The sequence below is a fragment of the Podarcis filfolensis genome, assembly GCF_964270895.1.
Source record: "Podarcis filfolensis genome assembly, chromosome: 9".
In the NCBI taxonomy this organism is placed as follows: domain Eukaryota; kingdom Metazoa; phylum Chordata; class Lepidosauria; order Squamata; family Lacertidae; genus Podarcis; species Podarcis filfolensis.
In genome coordinates, this window is record NC_139610.1 from 6,674,246 (window position 1) to 6,698,179 (window position 23,934).

At 46.5% G+C, this 23,934-nt stretch overlaps 2 protein-coding genes across 5 annotated transcripts in view; both read left to right on the forward strand.

The window, feature by feature from the left end:
• The window catches only part of LOC310770178 (zona pellucida sperm-binding protein 3-like), a 141,737-nt gene that overhangs the window by 107,931 nt on the left and 9,872 nt on the right, over positions 1–23,934 (forward strand). The window contains exon 2 of one of the 2 annotated variants that reach the window (XM_083630637.1): positions 21,200–22,596. In XM_083630637.1, the coding sequence (XP_083486763.1) occupies positions 22,213–22,596 (384 nt within the window). In that variant the 5' untranslated portion in view covers positions 21,200–22,212. Of the gene's footprint in view, positions 1–21,008; positions 22,597–23,934 lie in introns of those variants that run through there. The other variant, XM_083630638.1, reaches the window with a different exon arrangement.
• LOC310770074 (protein PML-like) lies at positions 179–20,865 on the forward strand. 3 transcript variants are annotated; one of them, XM_083630287.1, is made up of 9 exons: positions 179–386; positions 2,851–3,323; positions 4,612–5,186; positions 7,048–7,082; positions 8,438–8,557; positions 10,309–10,573; positions 11,892–11,947; positions 14,074–14,191; positions 19,750–20,865. In XM_083630287.1, the coding sequence occupies exons 1-9, from the start codon at positions 348–350 to the stop codon at positions 20,514–20,516; spliced, it is 2,448 nt and encodes an 815-aa protein (XP_083486413.1). In that variant the 5' UTR covers positions 179–347; the 3' UTR covers positions 20,517–20,865. The 3 variants fall into 3 exon arrangements, with proteins under 3 accessions (XP_083486413.1, XP_083486414.1, XP_083486412.1); XM_083630286.1 differs by having other exon boundaries at positions 181–386; positions 7,045–7,082; XM_083630288.1 differs by lacking the exon at positions 8,438–8,557 and having other exon boundaries at positions 180–386; positions 7,045–7,082.

Sequence of the window (23,934 nt, forward strand, 5' to 3'; positions counted from 1 at the left end):
AAGATAATGAGTTAGGGTTACAAAAAATGGATTTGTTTTTATTCTTCTTTTTTCTTTTTCATGTATTTTTCTATGTTTCTTCTGTATTTCTTTCTTTTTATATGACCTTTTTAAATTTATGTTTTTGTAAAACTTCAATAAATATCTTTTTTTAAAAACAAACAAATTTGAAAGTTGACAGTTATGCCCCAACATAAATCCTGGCTACGCCCACGGGCGCACACAACAATCAAGAAGACTTTCCGTTTCTAAGAAAACGAAACCTAAAACGCAGAAGTATCTGGGCAGCCTCCCTTCTCGGTTAAGAGCTCCTCTGGAAGAGGAAAGAGCTTCGTGGGCAGACAAGCATGGCTCAGGGGACCTCAGCATCCCTCTCCGAGAGCCAGGTAAGACCCTGGACTTGTCCTGGGTTTCAGGGAACAAGGAAACTCTCGGGGGCATTTACAGCCAAGGCATCCTTCGGAAGCTCTTTCCAGATTTGCTCCACTTCCGTGCCGTGACAAGCGATCAGTTTTTTAGGGGGTCCAGCTTTTAGGGGGTCCTCTCCTCCTTTTTAAGCTACTGCAGCCCAGAGGGAGCTGTTCCTCCCTCTCCATCCCCTTGCCTTCTTTTCCAAGGTGGGAAAAGGGAGCGGGGGGGGGGGAGGAGGAGGAGGGGGGAAGCTGCAGGGCCAGGAGACGCTCAAGGATTTTAGTGCGCACAGGCAAGGGGGTGGGCAGCAGGAGACCCCGATCCCCCCCCCAGCCCTGGCACTGGTCCTGCAAGTGATAAGCTCTAACATAGGAACTTGTGTGTGTGTTAAAAGTAGAGGAGGGGAGGGTGAAAGCGAAGGAGGTGGCCAAAAAAAGATATACAGAATTAACGGCAGGGCAGGGGGGAGAAACTCGGTTCAGTAAGGAAACCCAGCCAGATGGACGGGGTATAAATAATAAGTTGTTGTTGTTGATGATGATGATGATGATGTTTACAGCTGAATCTACCAAGTTAATGTTTTCTGGACAATATTCAAACCAAAACAAAGCCATCCTCTAAAATTTCCAGTTGTCCAACTTTTGCAATGTTTACAGAAATGCATATTTTACCAGTGAAAATGAAACGCAAGCATGCATTATGCTGGGAGGAATTGCTTGCAAAAATGTGTGCATTAGCCATGACTGCATCTAAAGATGTGTTTATTCTGAGAAAACTGCATTAAAGTGCTGGTGAATTTTCATGACAATTTTTAAAAAACAACAACCCACAAATTCCTGCAAAATGTGGAGAACTGGATTTAAGATGGGGGGGAATGAGAAACTGAGGGAAATGAAATTGGCTTCCATCTGTAATACAGGGCTTGGTGGGAGTGAAGAGGGGGCAGAGTCCCTAAGAGGCTCTGAACAGAATCGATATCACAGTCACCAGAGTGGAACCAGCAAATACTCTGTCCTACCCAAGAAAGGGATTTCCCCCCATTTAAAAGTGTTTTGGGAAAAGGCATTTTTCATGTCCGCTGTTGGAGGCAGTAATACTTTGCATACCAGTCACAGGGGAGTTGTGCTCATGTCCTACTTGTGGGTTTCGCAAAGGCATCTTGTCTTCCACCCTGAGAAGAGGATGCTGAATCCGTGACCAGGGAGAAGAATCGGCAGAAGAAGAATGGAAGAAATTCAAAGACTATTTGCAAAAATATTGTAACATTAAGGAACACTGAGTGATGTTGGATTGAAATTAAGGGGTTATTAGCTGTAATGATACAAAAGAATATGAAAAAATAGGTTTTTTTGTACATAAGTAAAAGTATAAGTTACAATAATTTAAGAAGATGGATTGAAAATAAGGTTTATAGCTGTAATGCTATGAGTTAAGGATTTGCTGGATGAACAATTTGAACTGGAATACAAGAAGGGGAGGTATGAGGAGGTCAAGGAAATATGTTATTAGAAAATATGATATGAAATTTGTGTGTTTTTAATATTTTTTCTTTTTAATTTTTTTTCTCTTTTTTCTTTTTCTTTTTGGTTTGTATAAAATGGAAAATCTTAATAAATATCTTTTTTTTAAAAAAGAGAGAGAAGAGGATGCTGAGTTAGATGAACCATGGGCCGAATCCACATTCTTGTGTGTCCTTGCAAGAATACCTTCATTTAGGTTTGGTCCTTTTCTTAACTCAGCAGGAAGCTGAAAGTTATCAGGAAATGAGTAATTATTAACTCATTCTGCCTTCTTGCAATTGTGTTACGCAATGCTAAGTACATAGTTTCCATTATAAATAATAATTCATGCCCTGCCTCAACCCGAAACTGTAAAAAGGAGAGCTCAGGGGGCATATAAGGTGTTGGGACAGCATCTTATCTTATGCCCAGCCATGTGCCTTAGTGCTCTGATACAACTGCTGGCTTGTGTACCTTGTAACTTGATCTGTGCTTGAGCCGGTTGTGCATTTGGCAACCATGGCAGCTGAGAGGCCAAGTGTCAGGAGAGGCTCGCCTTCTCCAAAGTAGTAGGTAGCCGTGTCCTCTGGCTCAACAGGATGCAAAACCTTGGAACACTTGAGCGCTGAAGTTCCAAGAGCTGGGACCAGAGCAGCAGCCCCCTAAACTCCTGGGCTGCTTCAACAAAAGCCGGTTCTGGGCCAGGAGATTCAGCTGCAAAGTGGGGCTTGTGGGATCTCTGATAGACAATGTAGATTCACCTTTGCTTTCCAAAATGTGCAGTTACGGAAAAAGGTCATGCAGAAATGTGTAAGCTGGGAGGAATTTGCAGCAAAATGCTGATGATTCCCACCCCACCTCACCCATTTTCCTATCCCTACTTGAAGCTTAATGGACATCTTCCAAACTATTGCCCCTTATCCTTGTTTTTCCACAACAGGAGATGGGTGAATTACAGTTCCTCTTGTGTGAGAGTTGCCACGGGGAAGTTCAGAGCCCCAAACTCCTGCCATGCCTTCACAACCTGTGCGCCCAGTGCCTTGAAGAAAACCAGCCCAGTGGTCACTGTGCCATATGCAGATCCCCGTACTCTCCGCCTGAACTGAAGCGCAACATGCTCTTTGCAAACCTTCAGTCCCAGCTGAGCATCTTCCAGAAGATCAGCCAAGGCCAAGATTTGGCCTGCAGCTGTAGCTCTGAGAGAGAGGCGGTGTTCTGGTGTTCCGAATGTGACTGGCACTTTTGCGACGGCGTGTGTTTCACAAACCACGAGAGAGTCAAGAAGAACAGCCTCCATGAAGTCAAAACACTGAAGAATCTCCAGGGCATGTCGAGCGCAAAGTTCCTTGCAGAGACCAGAAAGCAAAGTGTCATGAACTGTCCCAAAGAAACCCACAATAACGATGCTGCAAGGTAGGTGGTCCGTCAGCGCTTCGTTCTCGGTCTGAGATCCAGGGCCGTCTTAAGCATATCCTGCGCTGTGGTGCCAAGATCCCTTCAGCGCCCACCCCCCCACCCCATTTCCAGGGATGTTGACCTTTTCCCAAGCCTCTGCAGGGATCACTCTCCTCCCGCGAAGGCTTGGGAAGGAAGCTGCATGCCCACCAGCCATATGGTTGACGGGGCACAGCTGGTGGGCGTGCAGGGAAAGGGGAGGTCGCCGGCAAAGCCGCGCAGCTCCCCCACTCACTGGGGCGCCCCTGAAAGGCCGGCGCCCTGGCACGATGCACCACTAAGCCCAATAGGAAAGACGGCTCTGCTGAGATCTTATTTTGAGTGCCAGGGTTGAGCCCACTGTCCCATCCTCTGCCTGAATGCTTGTGGGTTTCCTACCATGGGTGTCTGGTTGGCCACTGTGAGAATAGGATGCTGGACTAGATGGGCCATTGGCCTGATCCAGTGGGCTGCCTCCAACGGAATCCAACTTCCTGGATTCAGATGGGATGAGGTTTCCTTTTTGACTGTCTGGTCTAATTTTAATTTATATACAAACACAGCAGCTTAGAAGCATCAGGTTACATGTATTTATTTAGAGCATTTGTGCCCTGTGGTTGAGCCAGAAATACTCCCAGAACAGATTACATACAATCAAAATGAGCCAGTACCGCAGGTCTATGTGAGTGTCCGGGTTCAGTAAACATTCTTTCCCTCTCTGCATGTTTTATGATCAACTCAGTGCTTCGATATTGGCAATTGTGACAACTTATCTTTTTAAAAAGGACGCAGGTGGCACTATGGGTTAAACCACAGAGCCTAGGACTTGCCGATCAGAAGATCGGCAGTTCAAATCCCTGCGACGGGGTGAGCTCCTGTTGTTTGGTCCCAGCTCCTGCCAACTAGCAGTTCGAAATCACGTCAAAGTGCAAGTAGATAAATAGGTGCTGCTCCGGCGGGAAGGTAAACGGCGTTTCCGTGCGCTGCTCTGGTTCGCCAGAAGTGGCTTAGTCATGCTGGCCACATGACCCGGAAGCTGTACGCCGGCTCCCTCAGCCAATAAAAGGAGATGAGCACCGCAACCCCAGAGTCAGTCACGACTGGACCTATTGGTCAGGGGTCCCTTTACCTTTAGCTTTATCTTTTTAAAAAGAACTAATTTTCGGTGTTACTAGAATTTAAATAATCATAATGAAAAAACTATTAATAATAATAATAACTATGAGCAGCAGTCCCAATAACAAAGCCAATGGCGTTTGATTTACAGAGTCTATTGCAGTGAGTGTAAGCGGCCCATGTGTGTGCTTTGCGCTACGCTGGACAGCAAACACCAGAGCCAGCACTGCGAAATACTGGACGAAATCAAGCGCATGCAAAATGAGCTGCAGAGCATGCAAAGAGAGCTCAAGAAAAGCAACCACAGTGAAACCTACCGCAGCCTCCAGGAGCTGGTGGCAAGCATGGAGAAGACGAGGAACGAGACGAGGGAGCTGATCCAGCAACAGATTGGCAAGATGGTGAAGGTGCTGCAAGAAAAGGAGGCCAAGTTCCTAGCAGAAGTGGAGGACCAGCACCAGCAACAAGTCAAGGATGTAGAGAGAAGGCTCAAGGACGTGGAAGGCCTGGTCAAGAGGATGGCATCCAGCGAGCAGCTGGTGGAGAAAATGCAGCAATATGCCTCTGACCAGGTGGTCTTGGAGATGCAACCCTACATCAAAAGTTCACTGGAGAAGCTCAGAGATAACCAGCCACCAGTTGCCAATCTCCAGGTCCAAGTGAGGGACTTTGCAGAGGTCAAGACCCAGCTCCAGGCTCTGTATGAAAGAGTGACAAAGGCCAGAGGTGAGAGTCTTGAAGAGAAATGACTGCCTGGTATGACTGGGTAGGAGAGGAAGTGAGCCCAGTGGCAGACCTCCTGCTCTGTGGTGGCACCAGGGCAAGACTTCTACATTGGTTCATTGCCAGAGCAAAGAAATAATCAGAGCCACCTTGTTGGTCTTTCCTCTTACACACCCGCCAGTCAGAAGCTCTCAACATACTGGCTGTCATAGCTCATGTGCAGAGAGATTTCAGCTTTCAGAGTATCTAGATTGAATACTTTATGCAGCTCATCTCCAGATAGGCAGAACAAAAAGATCTGTGCAGCTGCTGCCCACTTTTTTTGTGACAGATTTGCACAGATTGTAACAGGTCATACTTTTTGTATGTGGCCATCATTGAGTAAAGGAGAGTTGTTTAGCTGGTAGGCTTCAGGGTGGAAGTCTAGAGACCCCATCAACCGAATGAGCAGGAGGGGCCCCCAGAACCAGAGGTGAAGGAATGCACACGGCCCATCTCAAAAGTGCCGCTCATAAGATAATTAAGGCCAAAGTGTGGACTTAATGGAGAGGTGCATGCTCTAGTTATCTCCTGCTTGGACTACTGCAATGCGCTCTACGTGGGGCTACCTTTGAAGGTGACTCAGAAACTGCAATTAATTCAGAATGCAGCAGCTAGACTGTTGACTGGGAGTGGCTGCCAAGACCATATAACACCAGTCCTGAAAGACTTATATTGGCTCCTAGTACGTTTCCAAGCACAATTCAAAGTGTTGGTGCTGACCTTTAAAGCCCTAAACTGCCTCGGTCCTGTATACCTGAAGGAGCGTCTCCACCCCCATCATCCAGCCTGGACACTGAGGTCCAGCGCCAAGGGCCTTCTGGCGGTTCCCTCACTGCAAGAAGTGAGGTTACAGGGAACCAGGCAGAGGGCCTTCTGTGTAGTGGCACCTGCCCTGTGGAACGCCCTCCCAGCAGATGTCAAGGCAATAAACAACTATTTTACTTTTAAAAGACAACTGAAGGCGGCCCTGTTTAGGGAAGTTTTTAATATCTGATGCTGTATTGTTTTTAATATTCGGTTGGAAGTCGCCCAGAGTGGCTGGGGAAACCCAGCCAGATGGGCGGGGTATAAATAATAAATTATTATTATAGTCTAAAATTTCCCTAACTGCACCACTGGCCCTGGTTGAAATCCTGGCATCTTGACACTGCCAGCAAAAGCAGACAACACACAGCTGCACAGACCAGTGGTTCGACTCGGTATATAATTTGTCACCTAATCTTACTGCATTGCATTGCGAATGCAATGTTTTGCTGATACTTCATCCCTGCCCACAATTTGACAAAAGCTGGATGCTCCCAGGTCTACTATGCAAAGTCATAAGAAAAGACTGCTGGCCCAGGCCAGAGAGCCATCTCGTTCTCACCGTCAGCCAACTGGCTGCTCCTTGCAGGAAGCCCCCAGAGCAGTACCCGGGCGCAAGAGTAGCCCTCCCCTCAACCGCAGTGCCCAGCTACTGGTGCTCAGAAGCAAGCTGCCTCTTACAGTTTGCGCTGTTGCAAAATGGAGACGGTCCTAAGAAGTGGGAGTCCGTAGGATTTATGATTATATAGAACAATAAGGATGACTGACAGGCAAAAGTTAAAAAGGTCTTTTCATAAATGCTTTATGGTGCAAGGATGGTCAGTTTTATAGAATAGTAAAGTTTCAAAGTGAAACACATTCCTTAAAGTTTTGTGCACTGAATAGGAAGATGGAAAACTAACAGAGATATGCCAGTAATGGCTGCAGAATTGAAATACTTGGTGATTCTGTCTCTGAATAGGAACAGACCAATTTGCTCCATTTTCTAATTAATAATGCCTCACTCTTTTTTTAGAAGCTGTCCCAGGTGGATCGGAAACTGCACCCAACCAGGTGAGAGCTGCTTTTGCATACATTGGGACTGGGGAATACCGGTAACTGCGCCTCCAGACGCTACTGGACTCCAGTTCCCATCAGTCCCAGGCGGTATGGCCAATGGCTAAGGACGATGGGAGTTGTGGCCCTACAAATTCTGGAGGGCTGAAGGTTCCTCCATCTCTGGTGTTCATCTTGAACTGTCGTCTCCACATTGACAAACTCCAGCTGCATATATGAGGGATCTTTTCAGAGATGCCACGCAGGAGAGAAAAGAGAGAGTTTAAGGGAGAAGCTGACAGTTTAACCACTGGATAGCGAATGGGGTTAGTTAGGCAGGGCAACTTGCTTTTGAATCCTTGAGCGGAAGTGAAATCCTAGCAGGGGCTGAGTGGCTAGGAAAATATGCTCATAGAATTAGAATTCTAGAGTTGGAAGAGCCCCTGAGGGTCATTGTCATGACTGAGTTGAATAGGATCCAAAATGCAGCAGTCCGTTTGGTCCTAGAATAATAGGATCGAAAATGCAGCAGTCTGATTGGTCCTGGAATAATAGGATCCAAAATGCAGCAGTCTGATTGGTCCTAGAATAATAGGATCCAAAATGCAGCAGTCTGATTGGTCCTAGAACAATAGGATTCAGAATGCAGCAGTCTGATTGGTCCACAGGAGCCACCCAATCCAGCTCTAGGTGGAAGTGAATCCGCAACCTGATTGGCCTACAGGTGAATCCCGGAATTAGCCAATCACGTGGACCCCATTGTGTAAATAATGTATATAAAGCAGACATCCTGGGGGAGTTTCCATTCCTCCTCACCACTATGAGCTGAATAAAGAGCATGAAATCCACTCTCGACTCCGAGTATTTTCAGTCATCTAGTCAAAGGCAGCTCACAGATAAAACAGAAACAGCTAAAAACTGGGGAGGGGAACATCCTTAAAAACATTTAAGCATGTGTGTGTGTGTGTGTGTCTATTAAGATATACTGATCTTTGCAATAAAAACACCCCAGCACTAGTCCTTTCCTTAAAAACAGGCAGTTCCCAAAAGCCTGTTAGAACAAGAAAGTCTTCGCCTGCCATCAAATTGGGCTGCGTAAAATCCTCTGTAAACAGTGTGTGTCTTGAACTAAGATTTTGTGCCTCACTGTGGAAACCTTCACAGAGTGTTCAGAACACAATTAGATACACACGTTGGAAGTGACTCCTCACATTTTGGACCTCTGGGGAGGGAGGGAGTGGAGCCTTGCTACCTTGCTACTGTTTTATTATAAACACTACCACAAATGGCTAACTCCAGAGTATTCATGTGATAATAGGGGGATTTTTCTCTATTAAAACACTCATAAAACTGTTTGCATTACCCATCCGCAGGGAGGGTCTGAAAAACAGCCTCCCCACCATCGCCTTAATGCGATGGCCAGAAAGACAAACACCAGCGACCCAGATGGCCCCAGCAGCAGCAGCAGCAGCAACGCAAGCACCAGTAATCTGGTAAGTCAGGAAACACAATTCCCTTCCCTCTGTTCCCCTCCCACTGTCCTGCATTCTCTGGTTGTGACGAATGTGGGAAGGGGACTTCCTTCTAGGTGTGTGTGTGTGAGAGAGAGAGAGGGGGGGGGGAGAGATTGGAACAGTAAAAATGTGGGGTAATGCTAGGGTTGCCATACGTCTGGAATTTCCTGGTAAAGGTAAAGGTAAAGGTACCTCTTACCGTTAGGTCCAGTCGCAGATGACTCTGGGGTTGTGCGCTCATCTTGCGCTATAGGCTGAGGGAGCCGGTGTTTGTCCGCAGACAGCTTCCGGGTCATGTGGCCAGCATGACTAAGCCGCTTCTGGCGAACCAGAGCAGCGCACGGAAACGCCGTTTACCTTCCCGCCGCAGCGGTACCTATTTATCTACTTGCACTTGACGTGCTTTCAAACTATTAAGTGGGCCAGGAGCTGGGACTGAACAATGGGAGCTCACGGGGATTCGAACCGCCGACCTTCTGATCAGCAAGCCCTAGGCTCTGTGGTTTAGACCACAGCGCCACCCACGTCCCTGGACATACGCATAATACTGCAGTTGGAAGCAGTTTCCGGGTGGAAATTGCAAAAATGCCAGTCGGATGGCAACCCATGTCGGCAGTGTTGGTTTGGGCAACTTTCTTTAAATTAGCTTTAAAGCTCAACAGCTTCAGGCAAACCCCCCCGCCCCCCCCCAAAAGCTCCATAACTTTTGCGTCTGGATTTTATGGCAACACTATGTGATGTGGAAGAATCAGAGGGCTCATCTCTACTTCGCCTACTTCCAATACTTCTCAACCATATTCTGTACTGATTTATTATCCTGTGTCCAATACCTGATTTTGTTAAAATCAGTTAAGATTTTTATTAAAGTTTTGTTGTGATACAGTAAGGTATAGAAAACGAATGTAAATAAAAAACAGAAACAGCTACCCAAAGTAAAAATAGAATACGGAGCCCTCTCTTAAAAGTAATTCTCTCACCGTGGGAGACCAGCACTTCCCAGTTTCTCATCCAGCGTCCTCCATCAACTATTTTCCATGGCATGCAGTCCCTGGAGCCTAATAAAGATCCCAGACAAAGGACTCGAAAGATATAAGAACAGAAAATGAAGAAGAGAAGGGGGGGGGATAAAAAGAAAGAAGCAGGAAGAAGAAAGGAAGGGGGGGAGAAAAGAAAAAGAAACAAATAAAAATAAAACAGATTTCCGATTTTCCATCTGCCAGTTACATAAAAAAAGTTATTTAATATATGCACTCCATGATAGCATCCATCTGCTCCACTTTCTGTTAAACAATATTTCTTTTAAATTCAAATGTCTCAGAATCATTCATTTTTTCCCCCCACAAAAATGCAAAGAGCCCAAAGTAGTAGTATTATTAGTAGTAGTAAATGCAACCGTGTTCAAAGATTAAAACCTCTCAGCTGAAAGATCAAGAGGGAACTTGGTTCACTTTTTATTAAGGGACAGGTCCCCTTAACATTTCTGACAAGATGGTCTGCACTGTCTTTAGAGTGGCATTTTCAATGAGAAATATTTGTGAGCCTAAGTTGAATTCTTCAGAAGAGCAAATTTTTATTAGATGGAATGCCTAACTTTAACGATTATTTTAACTGCGTAATATTTTTGTGTGTATGTGGTTTGTTTTGTATCTCACTTTGTAGTGGCTTTTGCTGCACAAAGTAATTAATTAATTAATGGCCATATCATCCTATTCCGTGCTCTTGTCTCCTAGGGCCACCTCCCGAAGTCGCCAGCAAAGAGGAACTATGCCTACCTGGAAAGGGCTGTACAGACCCCTACAAAAGTGGTGAAAATGGAACATGATGATGATGGTGCCAGATCCAGGCAGCTGCCTAGCAACAGGAGGCTGGAACAAACTTGGACCAGTTCTCAATCTCCAGGATGCTCCCCTTCCACAGGGAGCAGGGACAAGGCAGGAGAGGGCATGGACAGCTCCAAGTGGCCCCCCAAGTCTGACCCAGAGCTGTCTGAGTCAGGTACAGACAGAAGCTGCTGTTTCACTCAGGGATTCTTAAGACCCAGTCACACATTTTTGATATCTTTTTTGAGGGGGGCAGGATACTAATGGCTTCTCATCACGAGAAGTGAGCTTCTCATTGTGAAATAGACAGCCTAAAGAAGGCTGAATTGTTTCATCCAGGTATTTTTATTTATCTGTGGCATTCATATCCCACCTTTTTCGCCAAGGAGCTCCCCACCTCACCATTCTTAGGCTGAAGGGCAGGGACTGGCCACAAGTTACCCAGTGAGCTTCATGGCTGAGTGGGGACTTGAACCCTGGTCTCTCCCCGGTCATCGTCTGACCAACCACTACACTACGCTAGCTCTCAAATAGTAACATCGGTACGTCGTCAGCAGGATTTGAACCCGTGGGGCGAGATCCCAGTGGATTTCTAATCCATCGCCTGAACCACTTGGCCACCAAGTGTGAGGTACCTGGTGCCCTGCAAATGTCACTGAACTACAACTCCCACCCACATCCCTAACCATTGAAATCTAACAGCCTCTGGAGGGGTGCGATCTCCCTACCCCTAGTTTAATCAGTCAGGTCATGTAGTGCATTGAAACCTTCTCTATTGATTAAAAAGCACCCACAATCAATCAGGTTTTCAAAAATACAGTGGTACCTCAGGTTATATACGCTTCAGGTTACAGACTCTGCTAACCCAGAAATAGTACCTAGGGTTAAGAACTTTGCTTCAGGATGAGAACAGAAATTGTGCGGCGGCAGCGGGAGGCCCCATTAGCTAAAGTGGTACCTCAGGTTAAGAACAGTTTCAGGTTAAGAACGGACCTCTGGAACGAATTAAGTTCTTAACCCAAGGTACCACTGTATATATTTTTAATACAGGTACCTACACAAATCTCGGAAGAAGCATTACCTGGTTGAAAGAAAGACAGGAATGCCTTATTTAAACTGGAGCCAGCTGTGAGAGAATTGTGCATCGTCCAAAAATAATAATGTGTTTGTTTGTGTGTACAGTGGTACCTCAGGTTAAGAATTTAATTTGTTCTGGAGGTCCGTTCTTAACCTGAAACTGTTCTTAACCTGAGGTACCACTTTAGCTAATGGGGCCTCCTGCTGCCGCCGCTGTGTGATTTCTGTTCTCATCCTGAAGCAAAGGTATATGTAACCTGAAGCATCTGTAACCTGAAGCGTCTGTAACCCGAGGTACCACTGTATATTGTAACTTAACGTTAGAAAGTGCTTTCTGATACTAAGAGCAACTTGGCAGTGGGAAAGGCCAGCGCAGAAGGCTAGCCCTCATTAGATGTCCGGCTTTTCTCTTGCAGGTGATGCTCCTGTGAGCATTTCCTCGGGAGACGAAATCACCGACGACGAATCTGTGGTGAGTGCAGAGACCCAGGTGCTGCCACGCTGTCGCCTGGTGCCCTCCTCACTGCCCCCTGGACAACGGAGTCCCTTGTGAAGGCCGTGGTCTCACAGCACGTTGGTGGCCCTTTTCAGCTACACAGAATAATAAAAGAGCAATCCTTTTCTTGCACCTGATTGTGACATAGGCGCAGCGAAGCAAACCTTCGATGTTCGTAGAATTGCAGAGTTGGAAGGGACCCCAAGGGTCATCTAGTCCAGCCCCCTGCAATGCAGGAATCTCAGCTAAAGTATCCATGGCAGATGGCCAACCAACCTCTGCTTGAAAACCTCCAAGGAAGGAGAGTCCACCACCTCCTGAGGGAAATTGTTCCACTGTCAAAACAGCTCTCACTGTCAGAAAGTTCTTCCTGATGTTTAACCAGAATATCCCTTCTTGTAACTTGAAGCCATGGGTTTGAGTCAGTGCCGGATTTACGTATAAGCTAAACAAGCTATAGCTTACTCTCTCGCCCCCTCAAAAATATACTTCTTCTTAATTGTATTTCACTATTAATATACTTCTACTTAATTGTATTTCAGTTCAACAATTACTTGGATAAAATACATATTTTGTTGTGTGCAAATGGCTTTAGAAACCTATTAGGTCCATAAATTACCATATAGCATATATTCAACACAGGAAAAACCAGCAACAATTTGTTGTTGACAAAGGACAGCTGGACATATAAAGGGCGCCATTATCTTCAGTAGCTTAGGGCCTTGTCAAACCTAAATCCGGCCCTGGTTTGAGTCCTACCCTCCGGAGCAGGAGAAAACAAGCTTGTTCTATCCTCCATGTGACAGGCCTTGAAATATTTGAAGATGGCTATCATATCTCCTTTCAGTCTCATCTTTTCCAGGGTAAACATACCCCGTTCCTTCAACCACTCCTCATAAGGCTTGGTTTATAGACCCTCAATCATCTTGGTGGCCCTCCTCTGCACACCTTCCAGCTTGACAACATCCTTCTTAAATTGTGGTGACCAGAATTGGACACAGTATTCTGGGTGGGGTCTGACCAAGGCAGAATAGAGTGGAACTGTTCCTTGCCTTGATCTGGGCACTAGCCTACAATAGTATTCCCCATTTTTGCTGCTGCATCACACTGTTCATTCATGCAAAGCTTGTGGTCTCCTAAGACCCCTGGATCCTTTTCACATGTACTGCTAGTAAGCCAGGTGTCCCCCATCATATATTTGTGCGTCTGGTTCCTCCTGCCTAAGTGCAAAATTCATTTTGTAAGTTTAAGTCCAGGTCTCCAGTCTGTGAAGGCCCTTTTGAATCCAGAGTCTGTCTTCTGCGGCATTGGCTACCCTTCCCAGGTTGCTGTCACCTGCAAGTTTGATGAGCATCCCCTCATTTCCTTCATCCAAGTCATTTAGAAAGATGTTTAACAACAATGGGGCCAGGACAGAACCCTGTGGCATCCCATTTGTCACTTTTCCCCAGAATGATGAGGAATCACCTTAATGGTCCACTTTGTGAATCAGCCGAAAGGTGATGTTTGAGTACAAAAATCTTACTCGTGACATTTTCACTGCAATTCCTAGGGGTTTGGACCAGATGACCTTTGGGGGCAGGGCCAGATTTATGGACAAGCTAAACGAGCTATAGCTTAGGGCCCCACTCTCTTGGGGCCCCCCAAAATATACTTCTTAATTGTATTTCACTGTTAATATGCTTCTTAATTGTATTTCAGTTCAACAATTGCTTTGATAAAATACATATTTTGTTATGTGCAAATGGCTTTAGATACCTATTAGGTCCATAAATTACCATATAGAATATTTTCAACACAAAAAACAGCAGCAATTTGTTGTTGACAAAGGACAGCTGGACCTATAAAGGACCCCAGTAGCTTAGGGCCTCATCAGACCTAGATCTGGCCCTGCTTGGGGGTATCTTCCTTCTCGACAGTTCTGTGATTCTGCGAATAAAATCTTGTTAGTCTTTTAAGTTGTCACAGTGCTCTTTTTTCTGGGTCGGGGAACCCTCCCCTCCCCAAGGCAGCAGTGCAGTGGTTGTGGCTGGGGGAGGGAGGTGAGTCAGTGGCCCATAACCTCTGAAGTGTCCCCCCCCACTTGTCTGTCTTCTCGCCAGGAATCTAGCTTGCTACAGGACATCAGGAACAGATCACAGAATAGCCAGGAAGAACGCCTGAGGCAGGAGTTTCAGTTGGGGCAAGGGACCATGGTGTTCTTCGACCTGAAGCTTCTACGTAAGGGGCTGAGAGCCACTTTTGAAATCAGATACTGCAAAATTATCTTTTGGGAAGAAGGGGTGGGGGAGGAATTCAGTTCAGTTTGCATTTGAAGGCAAATCTACTTGATTTGCAATTTCCAAAACAATGCATAAACCAAAACCCAGCCATCCTGCAAAGTCTGTGCTTCTGCACAGTCTGAATTTTGCAGTGCAGTTATCCAGCCAAGTCACGCGCACAAAATTGCATATCCCAGGGTAAAGCGTGCATAAAAACACACATATATTGCTAAAAAGGATATATAATATAATTTATTATTTGTACCCTGCCCATCTGGTTGGGTCTCCCCAGCCACTCTGGGCGGCTTCCAACAAAGATTAAAAATACATTAAAATGTCACACATTAAAAACTTCCCTAAACAGAGCTGCCTTCAGATGTCTTCTAAATGTCAGGCAGTTGTTTATCTCTTTGACATCTGATGGGAGGGCGTTCCACAGGGCGGGCACCACCACCAAGAAAGCTCTCTGTCTGGTTCCCTGGAACCTCACTTCTTGCAGCGAGGGAACCGCCAGAAGGTCCTTGGTGCTGGACCTTGGTGTCCGGGTAGAACGATGGGGGTGGAGACGCTTCTTCAGGTAAAAAGGACCGAGGCCGTTTAGGGCTTTAAAGGTCATCACCAACACTTTGAATTGTGCTTGAAAATGTACTGGGAGCCAATGTAGGTCTTTCAGGACCGGTGTTATGTGGTCTCGGCGGCTGCTCCCAGTCACCAGTCTAGCTGCTGCATTCTGGATTAGTTGTAGTTTCCCGGTCACCTTCAAAGGTAGCCCCATGTAGAGTGCATTGCAGTAGACCAAGCAGGAGATAACTAGACCATGCACTACTCTGGCAAGACAGTCCATGGGCAGTTAGGGTCTCAGCCTGCATACCAGATGGAGCTGGTAGACAGCTGCCCTGGACACAGAATTGACCTGTGCCTCCATTGACAGCTGTGAGTCCAAAATGATTCCCAGGCTGCGCACTTGGTCCTCCAGGGGCACGGTTACCTCATTCAGGACCAGGGAATCCTCCACACCAGCCCGCCCCCTGTCCCCCAAGAATAGTACTTCTGTCTTGTCAGGATTCAACCTCAATCCATTATCCGCCATCCATCCTCCAATTGCCTCCAGGCACTCACACAGGATCTTCACTGCCTTCACTGGTTCCGATTTAAAAGAAAGGTAGAGCTGGGTATCATCCGCATATTGATGTACACCCAGCCCAAACCCCCTCATGATCTCTCCCAGCAGCTTCATGTAGATGTTAAAAAGTATGGGGGAGAGGAACCCTGAGGCACCCCACAAGTGAGAGCCCGGGGTCTGAACACTCATCCCCCACCACCACTTTCTGGACACGGCCCAGGAGGAAGGAGCGGAAACATTTTATAACAGTGCCCCCAGTGCTCCTCTAGACGGTCCAGAAGGATATTATGATCAATTGTATCAAAAGCCGCTACAAGAAAGTCTTATATTAGGGAAAACTGGTTTGCAGAAATGTGCAGATTGGGCAAAACTGCACACAAATGTGTAGATGAGGAAAGATTTGAACTAAAATGTTGGTGGCTTTTCATGAGGAGTTTCTCTTTTTTAAAAAACTACAAACTGATGTGGAATTGTGGAGAACCAAACCTAAGACTGGAAAAAGAGAAACCGAGAGAAACCAAAATTGGCATGTGTTCCCATCCCTACCTGGGAGTGAAGGGAGAGGCTGGCGTATTAGAGGGGCATCGGGAAAGGGGCTGATCACCTGCTACCCTCCTTCCAGCAGGGAAGATGCTACCAACTTTTTCTTCTTCCAACATACATTCCAATGAGAGGACAAGCTGGTATCAGATCAGATGAGCCTTCTGTTTTCCAGTGGTGCCTAGCCAGGGGCCACAGGGGAAATCCACAAGTACATGATGATTTCACAAACCCACCTTGACTCGGAGGCTCAGTCAGGCCAAGCAGAATCCTGACAAGACTCAGGTCCTGTGGCAGGTGGCCTGTTCCGGCAGGTGGGTGTGTTTGTCATGCACATACCCTTGAAAGTCTGGGGTGCTCCGACATTGGGAGCCCCTTTCCCCAACTTCGTGGAAAGGGATAGCCTGGCCACCTTGTGGTTAGATTACTGTGATGTTCTTTACGTGGGACTGCCCTTGAAGATAGTTTGGGGACTGCAGCTAGCGCTAAAGTCTTTTTGTAAAGCCCTTTGAGGTTTCCTCCAATCAAGCAGTGTGTAAATTTTACAAAATAGATAAATAATAATATAATAATAATTTATTATGTATACCCTGCCCATCTGGCTGGGTTTCCCCAGCCACTCTGGGCGGCTTCCAACTGATTATTAAAAACAATACAGCATCAGACATTAAAAACTTCCCTAAACAGGGAATCCTGTTGTCTTCAGTTGTCTTTTAAAGGTAAAATAGTTGTTTATTGCCTTGACATCTGCTGGGAGGGCGTTCCACAGGGCAGGCGCCACTACTGAGAAGGCCCTCTGCCCCCTTCCCTGTAACCTCACTTCTCAGCGCTGGACCTCAGTGTTCGGGCTGGATGATGGGGGTGGAGACGCTCCTTCAGGTATACAGGACCGAGGCCGTTTAGGGCTTTAAAGGTCAACACCAGCACTTTGAATTGTGCTCGGAAACATACTGGGAGCCAATGCAGATCTCTCAGGACCGGTGTTATATGGTCTCAGCGGCTGCTCCCAGTCACCAGTTTAGCTGCCACATTCTGGATTAGTTGTAGTTTCCAGGTCACCTTCAAAGGTAGCCCCACGTAGAGTGCATTGCAGTCTCAGTCACCAATCTACTGTAGCTGCCACATTCTGGATTAATAAAGAGGTATAAGGGCGCTTTAAATGCATGGTGGTGATCTGAGCTTACCTATGGTCTTTCTAGCTACAAGGTGTGCTGATGGTCACTAACTCAGGTGGTTTCTAAGGGGGGAGGAGCAAGGGTATTGCAAGGCACTTAAAAGATGCAGGAGCACAGATTCATGACACCCGCTGATTGGCCTCTGAGCAAACTGGATAACCACAGTGAATATGTTTGTAGGGAAGCGGCAGGAGATCAGGTGCTCACACACACACACCCTGGCATTGCCTTCTAAAAATACCCTTAAAGCAGGGGGGGAGGGGGTCAGTCTATCAATGGCATATGGCTACCTAGAACGTAAGAGCCTGCTGAATCAGGCCAGTGGCCCATCCAGTCCAGCATTCTGTTCTCACAGTGGCCAACTAGATGCCTGTGGGAAACTTGCAAGCAGGATTTGAGCCCAAGAGCAACTCTCCCCTCCTGCTCTTTCCAGCAACTGGGATTCAGAAACTTCACTGCTTCCAACAGTAGAGACAGAGCAGAGGCATCCTAAATGTAAGGGACCCCAGACCATTAGATCCAGTCATGGCCGACTCTGGGGTTGCGGCGCTCATCTCTCTTTACTGGCTGAGGGAGCCAGCGTACAGCTTCCGGGTCATGTGACCAGCATGACTAAGCCGCTTCTGGCAAACCAGAGCAGCACACAGAAACGTCCTTTACCTTCCCGCCAGAGCGGTACCTATTTATCTACTTGCACTTTGACGTGCTTTCGAACTGCTAGGTTGGCAGGAGCTGGAAGCGAGCAACGGGAGCTCACCCCGTCACGGGGATTTGTTGGGTTGAAATAACGACAGACAGGTAGCGAGTGTCATCTGGGAGGCATCTCCTGAGCAAGTCTCAAGGAGCCTCTTTTATTGAATATTACAGCATTGCCACATATGTGCTTATTGCTGATTGGTTAACACAAGTACAAAGCAAAAGGTTGCATATAGGCATTAATCACCAATAGATTAAAGGGTGGGAAAGGGAACACAGAATTGGACAGGCGTGAAAACCTCCTTATTAAACTTTTACTAGTGATTGATATAGCACTCATCCGTAGATGTGGTCAACTATGCATTAAGAACAAGTCAGGTACGAACTCAATGTGAACTGAACATTCTAGGAATGTTTCAGCTTAGAACGGTTTGCGCAGCATCATATGCAGAAGCGAAGCTTTCCTTCAGGGATTCGAACTACCGACCTTCTGATCGGCAAGTCCTAGGCTCTGTGGTTTAACCCACAGCACCAGAGGCATCCTGGCTAGTAGCCATTGGCAGCCCTCTCCCCCTCTGTGCATTTGTCCAGTTCTCTTTAAAAGCCACTGAAATGGGTGGCCATCCCTGCCTCTTGAGGAAGCAAGTGCCACAGTTTGAATTTGTGCCGCCGTACGAAGGAGGACTTCGTTTCTCTGTCCTGAATCTTTCGGCATTCCACTTCAAAGAGAAAAATAACTACCAGACTTTTAGAAGACATCTGAAGGCAGCCCTGTTTAGGGAAGCTTTTAATGTTTAATAGGTTATTGTATTTTAGTGTTCTGTTGGAAGCTGCCCAGAGTGGCTGGGGAAACCCAGCCAGATGGGCAGGGTACAAATAAATTATTATTATTATTATTATTATTATTATTATTATTATTATTATCCATGAATTCTAGTGTTATGAGAAAGGGGGAAAGACTTTTCTCTATTGACTTTCTCATGCCATAGTTGGAGGCGCTTTGCCACTGAACCCCAACTCAGCCATGAAGCCAGTCCCTGCCTCAGCCCAACCTACCTCACAGGGTTGTTGTGTGGGATTAAATGAGACGGGGGGAGAACCATGAAGCAAAAAAGGTGGGGTATAAATGCAATAAATAAATGATAATAAATAAATCAGCAACCCATTTGGCCTGGCTTCTTGCCTGAAAAAACCTGATGGCTCTTGAGTAATATTTATTTACAGTGGTACCTCGGGTTACAGATGCTTACAGACTCTGCTAACCCAGAAATAGTACCTCGGGTTAAGAACTTTGCTTCCAGGATGAGAACAGAAATCGCATGGCGGCAGTGCGGTGGCAGCGGGAGGCCCCATTAGCCAAAGTGGTACCTCAGGTTAAGAACAGTTTCAGGTTAAGAATGGACCTCCGGAATGAATTAAGTTCTTAACCCGAGGTAATAATAATAATAATAATAATAATAATAATAATAATAATAATAATTTTATTTATATCCCACCCTCCCCAGCCGAAGCTGGGCTCAGAGTGGCTAACATCAAATGTATAACACATTAACATAAAATCAGACAATCAATTAAAATACATCCTCAAATCAGATCAGGATCAGAATAAAATCCAATCGGATGGCAACCCGCAGATTAGGGTTGGGGACCTTAAATGCTCACCAGGCCCAACTGTTTGTGCTGAACTTATATGGGCCTGTGAGAAAAATTGGGAGGCCACTTTCATGCAAGTTCTTATGAAAGGGGAGAGGGAGTCAGACTGAACCCCGACCAAAGGCCTGGCAGAACAGCTCCGTCTTGCAGGCCCTGCGGAAAGATGTCAAGTCCCGCAGGGTCCTAGTCTCTTGTGACAGAGCGTTCCACCAGATTGGAGCCACAGCCGAAAAAGCCCTGGCTCTAGTTGTGGCCAACCTAACCACTGTATTTGTGATGCGCATGCCTCTGTGGTCAATCTGGACTAACCTCCTCTCACTGCTCTTTCAGCGGGCGATATCCTGCACCTGGTTGCCCTAGCAGAAGAAGCATACTGCTGCTCTGTCATGATCCGGCCGCTGTTGCCTCCCTCTGGCGGAGACGCAAGAAGCAAATTCTCCGCGGATGGGCTGGAGGGGTTCTTTGACTACGTCTGCTCCCTCTCCCTGCCCATTTTGGTGGGGTATGACATCTGGTCTGTGGACCATCTCCCAGCCCTGGTTGGCGCCCTGCAAGCTATCAACAAGGAGGAAAGATTCGAAGCCTCCATCTTTGGTTTCATCGATGCCTTGCCCCTCATTAAGGAGAAGGTCCCAGAGTTGCCCAGCTACACGCTGAAAAGCCTGGACGACACATATCGCTGGGGCGATCTGAACGACACGCGGGCCGACGACTGCGCCAAGGCCCTGAAGGATTTGTGTACTGTCTTGGAGATTAACCCTGTGATGGAGAGAAGGACAGTCATTGCCTACTCCAACATACGGTCCTACGCCTCCCTGCGACCCCTCCTGTCGCAGAAGCTCCTCTCTGAGCCCTCTGCAAAAACCTTGGCACTGCACAATGTCTGCCTTTCCATGCTCCAGCACATCTACCAAGAAGACCCAGAAAGGGGGCTGAGCAAGTTGTGCAGGTTCCTGAATCGCCACCGAAAGGACACGGAGGAGAAAATCCAAAAGCTGAGCAAGATTCGCTTCTACTTCCAACAACTGCAATTCGGCTTCTTGGCATCTGCTGCCGGCAGCAACCTCCTAGAATCTCAGAACTGGAAGGGACCCTGAAGTCATCTAGTCCAACCCTCTGCAATGCAGGAACCGCACCTGAAGAATCCCTGACCATCCGACCTCTGCTTAAAAACCTCCAAGGAAAGAGAGTCCATCACCTCTCATGGGAGTCTGTTCCACTGCTGAACAGCTCTTACCATTTTTGCGAATGTTTAATCGGTATCTCCTTTCTTGTGACTTGAAGCCATTGCCTCAAGTCTGACCCTCCAGAACAGCAGATTCTACAATTCTATGCTTCTACCATGTTAATGAAATAAGTACTAATTTTTTTTTTACTTTTTTTTTACTAAAGCACATCTTTATTTTGCAATTAAGATCCACAAGTAAACTATGTTTTTTTCTTCAAGTTTGTACCTAGACAACTATTTGTCAATCAAAATGCAATCAGAGAACCATAATAGAAATACTCAATCTGGCCCAAGCATAAAGATAAGGGAGGAAAATTAACTCAGTCAACCTGTAACAGCGTTCCATGCAGCTGCATGAGTTGATAAGGTTCAGCCATTATCACCAACCTCTGGGCCATAGCTGTCAACTTTTCCCTTTTCTTGCGAGGAATCCTATTCAGAATAAGGGAATTTACCTTTAAAAAAAGGAAAACGTTGACAGCTATGCTCTGGGGTTGACTCATCTCAGCACTGGAGTTTAATTTGCAAGTCCAGCTGAAACCTTTTGAGTAGAGCTATCTTTGTCCTCTAGGACAGGATTGGGGCCCCTGTGGCCACCCAGATGTAGCTGAACTAAAACTCCCCCCATCCCTGACCACTGGCTACTCTGGGCAGGGTTCATGGGAGTTTAGAGTCCAACAACCTCCGGTCCCCAAACTTTCCTACCCCATCCTAGAAAATGGCCCACAGGGCAACCCTATATGTCTACTCAGAAGTAAGCTCATTGAGTTTAATGGGACTTACTCTCAGGTAAGTGTGTGCAGGATTGGAGCCTAAATGTTGTCTCTCAACACCTGAAGAGCACAACCAGATCCTTTGCCCATTGCTTTGTGATTCCTGATTCCTGGCAAGCAGTAATAGCTATGGGCTGTCCATGAGAGAATTTCAGGAGGTGCTGATTTTCTTTGCCTTGCATGAGACAAGTTGCCCTTCTAAAATCCCCTGAAAATAGAGGGGCTCTATTGCACTGCAGGGGGTTGGACTAGCTGACCCTTTGGGTGCCTTCCAACCCTACCATTCGGTAATTCTACCATGCAACAGATCACCCTAATGCAGATATAGCAGCCAACCCAATTTAATATCGCAGCTCCAGACTACGTCAGTTCAAAAGCAGTTTCAGAACGGTTTCAGTTTCAGAACCCTTTTAAATGTGTGTGGTGGGTGGAGCTATTAGTTTCGTATTGTTCTTATTTTTACTCTGCATATATTGTATTTTTATGTTGTGAACCACCCTGAGATCTACAAATGAAGGGTGCTATATAAATTTAATAAACAACAGCAATAATAATAAATTCAGGGACTAGTTGACCTCCATTTGCTGTCTGCTACAGCTTTCCCCAACAAGCACTGACTTGCACCTGAGACTAATTTTAGTTCCTTCCTTTTTTCCTCCAGAGTTTGCATTTAGCAAAAGGTGTGTTTGGGTTCCTCATTATCTGAGTCAGGTGAGAGTGGACTTTGGGGGTGGGATATAAAGGTTTGCAGAGAACAGTCGTGTTTGTTGCTGGATTTCTTGAAGAAGCAAAATGGGGTTTGGGGCAAACTTGGCTGTTGTCTTGCTCTGCTGGGGGGTTGCTTCTTATGACCCCTGGCAATTTGCTCCAAGGAACTCAGTTTGGAGAACTGCCAGGACTGTGTCTCCAGCTCCCTCCTGGCCTGAGTCCTCTCCCTGGGCTTGGGTTGATGCTTCCCAGGTGAGAGCGTTGTCCTACTTCGCCCCTGTGGCTGTGCAGTGCGGAGAGGCCCAAGTGGTAGTAACAGTGAACAGGGACCTGTTTGGGACTGGAAGGTTCATCCAGGCAATGGACCTCAGCCTGGGCTCCTCGGGCTGTCACTACACCTCCTATGATGCTGCCAAGGATGTAGTGATCTTCGACGTTGGGCTCCATCAGTGTGGCAGCATCCTGCAGGTAACTCTGTATTAATTACCTATGTTGACCTATCCTATGCATGTTTCTGCATTTGTTTCCAGGATAGTTAAATGGCTTTGCCTGGGGTCCAGTTAAGAGGCCTAATTCTTACCCATCAGGTTATTGTGACACTGGCTACCCTGGGTTCTTTGAAACTACAATAGGTTCTGTGAAATGCTGAGATCCTGAATAGTTTAAACCTGGGGGTAGGAACATGGTGCCCTCTCAGATGTCTTCACATGTGAACTGAATCAAATTCTTCCTCCATTCCTTGTTGCTCCTCCCCCTCTGCATCACCTGAGGGCTAGTCCTGAGGTTTGCACTTTTTTAATCTTTGGATTCAGCCAACAGCTATTTTACTTTGTGCAGTTTGAAAGGGAGAATATAAACTGCACAAGGCTTTCTAGCTGAAATCTAGATAAAGGTACATTAAAGGTAAAGGGACCCCTGACCGTTAAATCCAGTCATGGATGACTCTGGGGTTGCGGCGCTCATCTTGCTTTATTGGATGAGGGAGCCGGCGTACAGCTTCCGGGGCATGTGGCCACCATGACCAAGCCACTTCTGGCGAACCAGAGCAGCGCACGGAAACGCCGTTTACCTTCCCGCTGGAGCGGTACCTATTTATCTACTTGCACTTTGACGTGCTTTTGAACTGCTAGGTTGGCAGGAGCAGGGACCGAGCAACAGGAGCTCACCCCGTCGCGGGGATTCGAACCGCCGACCTTCTGATCGGCAAACCCAAGGCTCAGTAGTTTACACCACAGTGCCACCTGCATCCCTGAAATCTAGATACAGTAAAAGGGCTCTATTAGGAGACTTGGATTGGGTTCTGTGGATCATTATCTGTCTGAAGCATTCTGGCCTGACATCATTCCCAATGGACTCCCAAGAATTCCAAGCACATCCTTGGTCCAAGTGTTTGTAAACAGTAGCTGAAACAATCTCAAAAGTCCTCTTGCACAAGAATTCCCTCCTGCTTTTATTTTAATATTTTATACTGCAACATCATTTTTTAAAAATCAAATTGATTTACAACAGTTGGATAGATACAAAGTCACAAATCACCAGCTGACTTTTACAGAACGTTCTTAATTTTTCTGCATTAGCCTGTCAGCAAATGTTTAAGTTTTCCAACTAGGACATCTTCTGAATTGCTATTAGCAGAGCATTTCACAGGACTGGGCCAATGACACAAAATGCTTGGTTTCTCCCAAGTGTTTGTTTTTCAGCAAGCCAGTTTTTTTTCTAGGGAGGGGGAAGGCTTTTTATTTGTTGCTATTGTTGGACATTGGGTAGTCAAACTTTCTCTAATCCACCGCAAAGCATCTAGACAAT

Bases quoted from the DNA above. Each gene is read 5' to 3' on its own strand.
- LOC310770074 (XM_083630286.1), top strand. From the start codon at position 348: ATGGCTCAGGGGACCTCAGCATCCCTCTCCGAGAGCCAG. The intron at 3,324-4,611 runs GTAGGTGGTCCG...TTTGATTTACAG, and splicing joins CACAATAACGATGCTGCAAG to AGTCTATTGCAGTGAGTGTA. The intron at 8,558-10,308 runs GTAAGTCAGGAA...CTTGTCTCCTAG, and splicing joins ACGCAAGCACCAGTAATCTG to GGCCACCTCCCGAAGTCGCC.